Here is a 12,237-nt window from a genome sequence, read left to right as displayed (position 1 = left end):
CCAATTTTGTACGCGAAACTGGCTGTTCTTAATTGTTATAATCACGACTGCTACAATACATTTCGCGCCTATTGTCTTGCAATTTATGTATGTAGAAGATATTATCTGTAGCATGTAATACAAGATTATGATATTGACAAGAGCTTCCTTTTGCGTAGTAGTTTTGATATTTGTATCAGGTAGATTTTAGCGTTATATATAAGTCTTTCGTATGAGCTCCGAACGTGAGTTCAATGTACTAGAACGCTATTAAATTTTGTGATTATTTTATTCACTAGCGAAGAAGTTATTTACAACAGTCGTGAGTGTTCTATGTGTTAGAATTTATTTACAGGCTTTTTATATATTTGGTTAAAGAAGGTGCAGTTATTACACAGCGGATAATGTACTTGAAATTTGAGTAGTTTTACCTAATTATAAAGTTAAGTGCGTAAGTTTAAGTAGCGCGTTTGAGTAAGTGTAGGATTGGCTATTTCCTCTATTGCTAATACATGAATCTAGATGAGTAATATACGCACGTTATGTACGTCACTACAAGATATCATGTAACTGATGTAAGGTATAAAAGCCGCGAACCTCACCCCCAGCGCTTGCCTATTAAATTCGGTCACCGCACGCTACTGCATTGAACTCGATCTTGTTTGAGATTTTGGGCTTGTTGGGATGCTTTAATAGCTTCACAGAAATAACACATATGTGTTCCAATGTTATTAGAGAGCAGAAACTAGAAAAATACTGAACTACAAACATAATGTGGAAGATGGAGATTTCACTAATACAATGTGAGCAGGTGTAAAAAATACAGTGCCATTATTAAAAGATAATGGTGGCTGTTCTTACAAACTATGTATCTCTCAACTCGATGATCATAAATAAGTCAGGCTCCTGAAGTTTTTACTAGGCTAGAATATTTATAAGATGTAAAATTTATCTAATAGCCGTAGCCTGCATAAGGCTCATTCATAGTTCTTGTTTTGATAATAATATATTTGTAAAATATAAGTTACCAGTAGTACTGTTTGAATTTTTAATTTTATTTATTTATTTGTACAAACCCCTAGAGCTACCTGTTATTCTACTATTGTTACCAGAACTTTTTTGCCTAGTTATATTATTCTCGCTAAAAATCTAACCTTAAAATTTTACGCTGAATGAACTATATATAACAAATTTGCTAGTTTTAAGAGATATGAGCAAATGGCAAAATTGGAACAATTTTTTGCAAAACAAAGCTAACGAAATAAGACTTATTATCGCATGAGGTAGCTAAAAATTAATATAAATTAATGACATACAATACAAAGCTAATTATTTAGGTGGAGAATAATGACTGATGAAAAGTCCAGAATACAAATGTATAGTATAAACAGTTTTCTTTTTTCATTGCATTTTATTGATACGATGACTTATCATTTATGCTAATTGATTTACTTCTAGGAAGTAAAATATTTTTATTCACTGAAGCTACATTTCTAGTTACATCATGCAGTTATTTCCTCAAAACTTAATTTGCGTTACTTATTTTTATATTAGAAATTTTCCTTTAGGAATTCTTCCAAAAAATCTCCAATTTCGTCTGGATTGCAAACTTCATCAAATTCAGGCAAATTTATTTCAGGAAACTTTTCTTTTAACATTTTTACACTATTTATTTCAAGAAAGCCTACTTTTTCTGAATCAGTTGGATTTCTGGCAGTATAAACGACTGATCTTCGCATTTTCCTTTTAGGATCACATATTGCTTTCCAAAAATATTCAGGTACCGTAACTCTTTTATTCAGCTTGAGTAGACCAACATGCTTGTGTTCCAACAATCTAGCTAAAATGAATAAACTGTATGTGTTACTATTAGTAGTCGGGAATTTAAAAAGTTCAATTGATAGAGTTGTAAACAAATTCTTTTGAAGGTACATTTGGCGTATCGAAAATAAATTTAGAATATATTGTAACATAGCTAATCTCATAGTCTCTGTTATTATTTCCATGAAGCAAGACATAACTTGATTTTAGATTTCTTGTTTGTATTAGAAAATTCGTTTCACTAATTGAACAATTTGCACAAAATTATCTTCTCGAATGCCATAGCATTGCATCGCTTTGTTGCATGACTGCAGTCACCAGTTTTAGTACAGCTATGTGAAAATTTGAAACATTCTCCATGTTCATTACTTTAAAAAGATGTTGTTTACACAGAAAATGAACTCAGAAAAACTGCCGGCTATTGCACTGCTAACAGATCAACTCATTGTATTATCTGTGAAAGTAAACAAAATAATTATAAAAGTAGTGAGAACGTGATGTAATTATTTTTATAACCAAAAAATACGGTTAATAATAAATTTAATACAACAGTGTGATATCAATGCAGTCATTTCAATTTATTTTGACATTATGGCTTCTTAAATCAATATACTATACCTGTTCCTGTTATTACATAAAGTTTGCTTTTGTATTTCGTGGAATAATTTTTCACAGCATCCTCCAGAAATTTCCATTTTCCACCATTAAAATCTTGACATTGAGGTGCAATGTTTGTATTTACCATTGTAAACTCACGTTCTTCCACGAGTTCAAAATTCCCGTAGGGTGTAAGATGACCACGGTTGTAAACACAGATATTTTGTCCAAATTTTTGTTTTATCTGTTTATAGTCCTCTTTGACATCCGATTGTGGTTTTGGAGCTATTTAATTATTTAAAGCGAAAATTAATTTTTTGTCACAAATGATAGTAGCGAAACGTAAATATCAATGATCAGTCATCTATATATGTTCAGTGCAGGGGCGTAACTGGATTGTTTTAGTGTGGGTGCTAAGTCTAAAATTTTCCAACAAACAGGCGGGTTCAATACAGAAACGACAGTGGTGTAGCTAGAGGTCGTGCTGGTCGGCTGATCACTACCAAACATTTTCAAACTACAGTTTTTTTAACCCACTAAAATTTCAATATTTGTTTATAATGTTAACAGATATTAGCAAAAACAAATCTATTACTACACTATTTTATTTACATATTACTTACACTATATTACGTTTCGGCAGGACATCTGCCTTAATCCTCGCCTAAAAGCACATGGAACTGTGTTCGCCCGTTTTTGGTCGTGCTCTAGTCAGGCCGGTACGAGCAAATTATATATTCGTAAGCGCTGATTGGGTAGAAAACCTCACGGCCTGTTAAAATGGGTATAGTCAGCCTTAGTTTGGTCGTGCTTTGATCAGGCAAAAACGACCAAAACATAAATAACTAATAATATACAAGGCTGCATTGCGTCGTTCGCATGCATAATCGCCGAATATTCTCCTTTGGTCGTGCCAAAGTTTATTAGCACGAGTACTTCAGATACTGGATCGTGACTAAAACACCACACGAGTACATACGAGTACATACGAGTAACATACGAGTACATACGAGTACATACGAGTAACATACAAGTACATACGAGTAACATAGTCCACTACATTGACTCAAATTGATTATGTTAACATGCATAATTTACTGAGCGGTTGCCAAAAGCATGAAAATTTCAAAGTCGCACATTGAAGCGTACATAACCGGCGGAACAGACAACTTATGTTGCCACCAACTGTACTTGAAATTCATGTTTAATTTGTTCGCGCTACACCACGACCAGTTGTTTTTGTCTAGCTACGCCACTGGCAAACGAACATGGCCACAATTCATTTTCAAACAGAAGTGATGACTGCCTTATATGTTTTATTGTAGCGTATGTATTTTAATAGTTTATTTACAAATTTTCATCAAACCCATAGAAATTTCGTAAATATAACTGCAAAATTGCGTTTTTCATTTATTCTGCGTTATTTAAACATCTTATATTAACCAAAGAGTCGTAAATTTGGGAAGAATTGAAAAAACAAACAAAGCAGCGGCAGTTGTAACTAAAAATTCTTTGTAAAAGCGTTGTTGGATAATACAATTGTCACTTATGTAAAGTTTTACGACGAACGGTGAACAGCATTAAAATAAAAGTGCTACTCCCGCGAAATTTGACCCCTCTTTTTGTGCTAATCTAATAGAAGTCGCGAAGCTGAAAACGAATCTTAAAATAAAATTTCATTTAACTTTTTCAAACCGATTTTACAGCTCTCCAAAGTTGCGATTTTTGGCACTTCCTGTTCGAATTTATACATGACTTGTGACGTCATAAGATGTGCACATACTTATCATGACGTATAATTTTAATAGCGAAAAAAGCGTTTGTGGAGGTAAACATTGTGTTGTTTGTGGTCCTAACTTAGTTAACTTCAACATGAATTCTCATGCAGAAGGAATATATATGCATGAGTTTCCTAAAGAGGAAACAGATGCTCAAAGACGAAGAAAATAGATTATACTTGTTCGCAAACATAGACCACAATGGTCGCCTACTTCAAATTCGTTTCTCTGTTCGGCGCATTGGAAGTTTCTTGCTTTGATGTAAACCGATCTCTTGCTAAGTCACTCGATATCAAAAGAAGACTTAAAAGCAATGCTGTTCCCACTGCTAACATGGCGGGAAGTGTTCCTATGAGTGAGCAACAGATAACGAATCGCCAACGGAGACAAGTACAAAGTAACATGTTAATTGGCTATGCTTTGGAACATTCACGTGCCCTTTCTCACACTTAAATATATTTATATTTTAGTGGACCCACAAGTCATCGTCATCTATAAAATCGCCCTGTACTCCTGGAAAAATTGACGAACAAGAGCAAAAAAACAATGGAAGATATGACTGTTACAGACTTCAGGCTTGTTGGACTGTGAGCCTTTGCAGGCTATGGCTGTCAAAAAACAAAGCCGAAGCGAGAAAAAAAAAACAAGAAAAAAGCTGTTCTGCCAATTGTACATCATGCGCCATTTCAAAAAAAAACCCAGCTCTCTCCAAAAAACTGTCAGCCAACTGAAGAAAACTAAGGCAACATTGCTGAGGCAAATTCAAAATCTTTAGGCCCAGCAGAAGGCACTTTTAGATGCTCCATCTGCAGGTAGAATGGACAAAGAATTGTAGGTGATTGTATGGTAGAAGAGATCGAAGATGATTTAGTTGAATCTTTATCAAACGACTACTCGTCTTTGAAGAATCAAGTCAGGATAATTGATTTGGATGAGGATATCATGACAAATTCTATTAGGTAAAGTGCACAATTATCAAGTACAATTGTTTATCGATAAATGCAATAATAATTTTTTATACAGTATTGAGAAAGAAACTGCTGTGTACAATGAGCCAATGTTTCTTCTTTTCTATTCTGCCCTGGTTGAGATTTTTGAGATTTTTTGTATCTGTGCTGAAAACATGTGTTCAAGTTCTATGATTAATTTTATATTTTGGGGTTGTATGTAAGAATTATATAGAATTCGGATTGTGGTTGCTGTATTTCTCTAGCAGTGCCTGTTACATTGAAAAGGTGATGTTTCCATTTTCCATCATATTGTTGTATATTTTTCTGCTTAAACATGCTTTCAAATTGGATGATTAATTTTTGCTTTTTGGAAAATTTCTGTTGTCTGTGTAACACATCTTTCCTCCACATGATTTAACTTAGGAAATCGATTATATCTCCTACTAAGTTCTCCACCCTGGTATTTGTATATCATTTAACTGTTTATTGCTAATGCTTAAAAAGTATTTTTTATTCTATTCCCATGTATGTATAGAACGTAAATGGTGGTTTCAGGATTACTCTGATTGTGGCTATTTGATTGACAAGGTGATGTTTCCACTTTCCATCTATTGATGTTTCAAATTCTATGATTAATTTTTTAACTTTTTCGATGTTATTTATATTCCTGCTGCCCTTCAAAAACCTGTCTCATTGCCTTCCATAATTATCATGAACAACAGTGGCAATCTTGTTGTGATAAAATAATATATCAATTCTGCAATTATGTATGAGAACATGTATAAACACATTGTTGGCTTTAAGCAAGTTTGTGATGAAATATTTTTTCAACAATTTTATGGAATAAGTTAGTATTGTTCAAAAATAAACATTAAGACCTTTATTCGGCTAAGGCATAGGCAATTGTGCTTTTTGTTTGACATTTCATCCTTACACAATCATAAAAATTATATAAACACGCATGCCGATTCTGTTAGTTACCATTGGTGTTTACCCAACCCAATGTGGCACTCAAATTCAATAGCTTTCAGCATTCGATAGGTAGAATTTATCTTTAACCGTTGATGTACTAACTGGGTCAAGGTTTGGTTAAAAGCGTAGTGTTGGAATGCTGACTGTCTCTGGGAAAATCGTCTCAGTAATATGACATTTTTATGATTGTTTCGTTAATACTCAAAACTTACCGATAGCGTTCGACCTGAACTGTCGGGAAATTACGGCATTTTCTCAGGCTGTGCTTAGTGCTAGTTAGAAATCCAAACTAATCCATGTTTGGCACACAGTCGAAAGAAATTAAGCCGCAAACATCACAATTCAACATTACTTTTTCTTAATAATGATGTATTTACATGTTGTTCTGAAATAAAGGATTGTGAAGTTACATCAACATGGCTGTCATCCGTGTCAGGCATTCTGTTGATAAATTTTCTAAAAAATTGCTTACTCCAGAAATCTTTTGCTTATAGTTGTTCAGATAATTGTCTTTTTAATACTTTTGTAAAATTTCATGCATTTTAACCCATTTTTTGTATCGGAATTTGATAAAAAGACTGCCGGTCTTGCAATTTGTATATAAAGCCATAATACACAAGAGAGACTTGTACATCCTATGACGTCACCGACCATTTGTAAAAATTCGCATCCCTCGCCGATCTTTGGCGTAGGATTTAGATAACCTATACTTAACAGAAAATGCTCAAATAAACAAGAAAAAGTTCCTTTTAATGTGTACTTTTAATGTGTACGAAAAAAAGAGGCGGTCAACTTTCGCGGAAGAAAGGAGACAAAAACAATCTTGCGCTCACTCATTTGTTTTCAATTCTTCTCAACTAGTGCATAAAAATCGTACGCACTCACCAATCATGCAGTAATCTATTAATATACACTACTAAGTGCAGCTAATGAAAGAGGTAGAACGTTGATACTTTTAGATACTTTTTGAAAATTGCGTATTCTGATACACTTTGTTTTTTCTTAGTAAATTCTTGTCAGTCAATGGTTCATTTATATGTATAACTTGCACTTTCTCACGACTAAAAATTTGCTTTCTCTACCTCTTAAGTGCCTCATTACCATTAAAAGAGTTGTACCCAAGTAAATCTTGAATGGTTCGTGATGTTTGAAATGAAAAGCTAACTATGTTTTCGACAGTGATTAGCGGATATAACTTATGTATATTAATATTATATTTGGATACATGGAACAAACACACATTGCCTATGAATCAGAATTTTACGCAACGCTTATGAGGTATTTCTACTTTGCCAGCTTTGCAAAATCCTTTGGTTGAATTAAATAGGTAGTTAGACTTTTATGTAACGGTAAAATTGTCGAAAAAAACAACAATTTTTGGTATAAGAAAGAGAAGAACTTTGCAATAGCTTTCCCACGAAATTGATGCTGCTAAAAAGCAATTTGAACTCATAGCCTTAAAATGTGACACATGTTGTTCAAGCTTACAAAGTTTTGGAAAATTTTGATAATGCGTACTTGAACACTTAGCTTCCAAATTGCCAATTATTTTGAATTTTTAGTGTTGAATTGCCATCTTGTTATAGTTATGCAAAAATTCGAACTTTAAGCTAATCCAAATATAAATAATTGATGAATGTTTAAAAAAAAGCATATTTTCACCAGGTTTGCGAGCTGAAAAAAATATAAACCACATTTTAACCCTATGTGTTGCAATTTCCTTGCCATTTTTCGTGCGCAAAATTTTTCAAAAGGGCTTCTTCGTAGCACAATTCTCGCACAGAAAATACCATGGTCACTAGCTATTTCCAAAAACTTTTCTGTCAGATGATCCATTGGAATTCTAACTACTTATCTCATCAAATTTTTTGCAGTTCCTACGCGCTGATAACTTTAGGGACGTTTTCTTATCTGTATTCCTATCTTTATGCGCCTTTATAATACGTATATGTTATTTACAGGCTGAGACGTCCGTGCGGAAAAAATTCGCCTTCGGCCTTGGGCCGCTTTTGAGACCTCATGTAATTAAGAAGAAATTCGCGCAATAATATGGCCATGACAACTTGATGTTGACACTAAAATTGGATTGTTTTCTATAAACTCCGCTTCGTCATGATAGTAAAATTCACTCATGCTATAATAACTTTCATCACTTTGCTTTCTTCTTCAACAATTTTTCGTTGCTTTTAAATCATATTTGAAAAATTTTCATTTCAGTTCGTAAACAAATACATTGCAAAAGAAATATCACTTTTGACCCTACGGGATAGATATTGGTAATGCTGCCCACTAAAGCAACCAATCAAATTGCAGAAAATCAAAAAATATCGCCTTCGACCCGAAAATAAAAAAATAAAACATATTATGTATAATATATCTTGTTATAACAAGTGGTATTGACACATATTATAGTCATTGTATGATTGGCATTAATGTACTCATTGATAATGACTTGATTTTCGTAAAGCATTCATAAATATGTTTTATCTAAACCTATTTCAACGATATTTAATTACAGCCAGCTATATTTTGTTTTAAGAAAAGCGCCCTTTTTAAAATCGCATGTACACATGCATGTAATTAAGTTATTGTTGGTAAATATTAGTATACATGTTGGGAACATGAAAATTTTTTACACGTACCATAATTTCCATTCTCGTTTCTCCAACCTCCTCTATTCTGTCCCCTTTTCTGCAGAACTTGTTGAGTAGACTCTGGTAGAAGTGAAATGAATATTATATTTGACATCAAATTTGAATGTCAATTTAAGAAACGAATTTTTATTGTCGTTTACTTGAAAATGAATTTAACGAATGCATAAATTTTTATCATGCCTAAACGAACACAAGAAGAAAACGTCATTATGAATTATTTTGCTATTACTTTAACACTCGCTTGTTTTGCTGGTTTCAAAATTCAAAATTTTCATGTGAAAAATAAAATAACGACAACAAAAAATATAAATATAAAATCCTTCATTTCTTTTCGACAACACATTCTGAGAATAAATGTTTTTTTTTGTTTAAAAACAATTCTAATTGTCTTTCAACGGCGTTTTAATGCACTGATGTACTTTTTGGGTAATGCCCCAGTTTGAATGTTGTAGGCGTGTTTTTTAATTGATATGACATCTGTATCTAAATATTCAGTTTTTGTGCTTACATTACAGCGTAAAAATTCAATTACACATACCAAATAGTCCAATCTCGTTTTTATAACTTCCTCTGCTAGGTACTTGAGAAAATGGCAGCACCACGTGACCAGTAAAATCTGGGATAAGAGTGTCACTGTTGTAACACACTGCAAACAATGTTTTTTGTAACGTACCATAGCACAATCCAGTTCGCGAATTGCCAGTACAGTCTACTGGACGTTTCATGATAGGAAATGAGCTCTCCATCCAATTACCAAATAAACATTTGTTAATATCATTCCCAAAGGCATTCATGTATTTCTGACCAGTAACACAAGAAAGATAAAAAGTCGAAAATGCCCCCACAGCAATGAATATGAACATCATAATTGTCTGTTGGTGATAAAAAAAAATATGAATTATAAGTGTTATTATAAAACAACAAGAGCTTATTCAATATTTCTTATAAAAAATTTCAGATGGTTTTTACTGAAAACTTAAAGTCAATATATAGTATTAATTTTTTCTTCCGTTAGTATTAATGAGAGCTATTCTTGAAAAAAATAAATATTTATTCATCAGAAGAAGAAGACCATCACCAAAACCAACTTTAAACTTATATAATTGACTCTGCAGGAATCATTTTCAAAAATCATTTTCAAAAGCGTGGACTAAAAAGGCATATGATAGCAGATGAATAAACACAACTGAATTGGTCCGAATGACAGTCTTAAAAATTGATCGAAATTTTTGAGAAGATGTAAATATGTGATATCCAAAAGCCAGGAAAACAAACTTAAACAAAGTATAGCAAATATGGATATTGCAATTTAAGGCCTCAGTTGCGAGAGACATCTAGGAAATAGTTAATGAACGCTGCAACTATAACTTGAAAAATTAATTTAAGACTATCGAGACAGATAGCATAATTTTATTAGATGATTTTAAGGACACCCTTGACAAAGATTTTTCTGTTTTGAAAGCACAAGGTACCAAGGTATAGATCCTCTATACCGAGTTACTGACAGAAGAAGAAACATGCAAATGAATGCTTGAGAAATCTTGGGGATTTATAATTGCAATTAACAAGATAATAGTGACAGGTGAATGATTAGAGGTCTAATAACTACATTTAAACGATTGTAACATAAAAACTTGGTCCAAAGTGTGAAAGTTTGTGTTTTAGGATAAAATTAGTTAAATAAATACCTAAAAAAGGCACTATTTTGAATGCTTTTCTTGCTTATGTCAGTATTTTACACATGTGTAAACTGCAGAGCAGATTTAAACTCAATTTTATCCATCTTTGCTATAATTCTAATATTCCACAGATATCTGTCAGTTTTATTAAGTACTAATATAATCAATACCCATGGTTCGTGAAACGCACTTTTCCAATATAGGCTACGAACAGAAAGAGAAGCTCTATTTTAGGAACCCAAATATATAATGCTGAACGACATATAATAATGAACGACATGTTTTCAAATTTCAATACACATGCACCATTTAAAATTTAATGCTGGTTTACTCATTTCATTGTACATTTTAATTTAAATGGTCGACCAGTTTAACGCAACTCTTTTCTCCTTTGGATACACTTGTCAACTTGAGAGCAGCAGACAGGTCATGAAAGAGATCATTTAATAAAATGCTGCCTTCACTGACATTGATGTTATGGAATTTGTAGCACGTATTGAATTACTCAAGGATCAGTTAATGTGCAAAATACAAGAGTAGTCGTAACCGTTGCAAACTTGCCATGCTTAAGTAAATTAGAGAAAATTAAAAACAATGGCAAAAGATCTGGTGTTGATTTATTGCAATTAAAAGCATTAAGAAAATTTAAGGGGTCATAGTCTAATTTATATTACACAAGATGCATAAAGGTATTGCATTTTGACTGATTTTTGCTGTATGATGAGCACGACTTGTTACTTATGGAATATAAAAAGACTAGTAGAATTAAAAAAGGTAATTCACAAAAGAGAATTATGTAAATTTTAAAGAATACATTGTTGTTGCACGTTCATAAATTAAATGCCTTTTAAGTCTTCTAATAGAGGGGCATCTTTTGTAGAGTCCCAAGCTGGAATTGCTAGAGAGAAGCAAATGGACAACATTCACAAAGAAGAGCTAAATGTATTTTGTACAAAGGTTTAGTTTGTTGTTGGATGAGTTGTACTTTTCAGAAATACAAGTAACGCGTTATTTATCAATACAGAGTGTCTGTTTAATAAAACAATATTTTCTTATTACAAAATCTCTTTAACTATTTACAAGATAAAAATTGCTGTTGAGGGTTAATTGAATAAAGTTGACAGCCCACCATTTTACTCTCGCTATGCAAATACTTTTGTGTCTACTGACCGTGATATTATGATAACATTAGATTTCTAAAAAAATGACTAATGGTAATATTTTATAATTTTACGTAGAGAGAATAAACCTGTAGGCTGGCTACGCTACTGCCCTTCCTCTTAGTAACATTCTTCCCAGAGCTCCACTGTCTACAATAAATATGTTATCGATCGATTGCAAAAGCCATCAAATTATTGAATTTTCAAATTGAAATACTCAAGAACTGCAGGTTTTGGAAGGTAAAAACAAGTGAATTCACACTTTCTATGATATATCCTATTTATCTATCGTAATAAAAAGTAGTGCCCGATGTGGGGCAACCAAAATTATTTTCTAAGCAACTTAATCAACACGACCTAACAAAACACAATCAATACGAGCTATGATAACAAGACAAGTTTATGAAATTTAAACGATTGCAAGTTTTCAATAGAGAGGAGAACAAGTGCGATGCTCACTATGTAGGTAAAACTTCTCAAAGGTTGAGTGAAAGAACAGAGCAACATGTACCAGGTTCTATCAGGAATAAAACTGTTCCTTTACGACAACAACCTAAACGTGATTGTAGAAGTGAAAATTTGATTTCAGGTGACTCAGCAATTGGGAAAAATCTTTTGAAATAAGACTATTTGTGCCAATTCATATT

At 32.7% G+C, this 12,237-nt stretch overlaps 2 protein-coding genes and 1 long non-coding RNA gene across 4 annotated transcripts in view; 1 reads left to right on the top strand and 2 right to left on the bottom strand.

The window, feature by feature from the left end:
- The first annotated feature begins 52 nt into the window (after window positions 1–52).
- LOC124436511 lies at window positions 53–11,566 on the top strand. 2 transcript variants are annotated; one of them, XR_006945379.1, is made up of 5 exons: window positions 53–782; window positions 1,730–1,759; window positions 4,646–5,134; window positions 5,661–5,713; window positions 11,311–11,566. It is a non-coding gene; the product is annotated as an uncharacterized LOC124436511 (long non-coding RNA). The 2 variants fall into 2 exon arrangements; XR_006945378.1 differs by lacking the exons at window positions 53–782; window positions 1,730–1,759 and having other exon boundaries at window positions 3,854–5,134.
- On the bottom strand, window positions 1,427–9,621 carry LOC124436510. Its single transcript, XM_046986439.1, has 4 exons — window positions 9,290–9,621; window positions 8,740–8,811; window positions 2,419–2,682; window positions 1,427–1,819 (listed from the first exon to the last, which is right to left on the bottom strand). Exons 1-4 carry the CDS (start codon window positions 9,615–9,617, stop codon window positions 1,530–1,532), a joined length of 954 nt encoding a protein of 317 aa, XP_046842395.1. The 5' UTR covers window positions 9,618–9,621; the 3' UTR covers window positions 1,427–1,529.
- A 395-nt stretch (window positions 11,567–11,961) lies between the features above and the next one.
- LOC124435938 overlaps window positions 11,962–12,237 on the bottom strand; it is a 4,417-nt gene continuing 4,141 nt past the window's right edge. The window contains exon 9 of the mRNA XM_046985869.1: window positions 11,962–11,971. Coding sequence (XP_046841825.1) covers window positions 11,962–11,971 — 10 coding nt within the window. The remainder of the gene's footprint in view (window positions 11,972–12,237) is intronic.

The sequence above is a fragment of the Xenia sp. Carnegie-2017 genome, unplaced genomic scaffold, assembly GCF_021976095.1.
Source record: "Xenia sp. Carnegie-2017 unplaced genomic scaffold, XeniaSp_v1 HiC_scaffold_16, whole genome shotgun sequence".
Classification (NCBI taxonomy): Eukaryota; Metazoa; Cnidaria; class Anthozoa; order Malacalcyonacea; family Xeniidae; genus Xenia; species Xenia sp. Carnegie-2017.
Note: the sequence above shows the minus strand (reverse complement) of the source record. Positions and strands in the feature narration are given on the sequence as shown.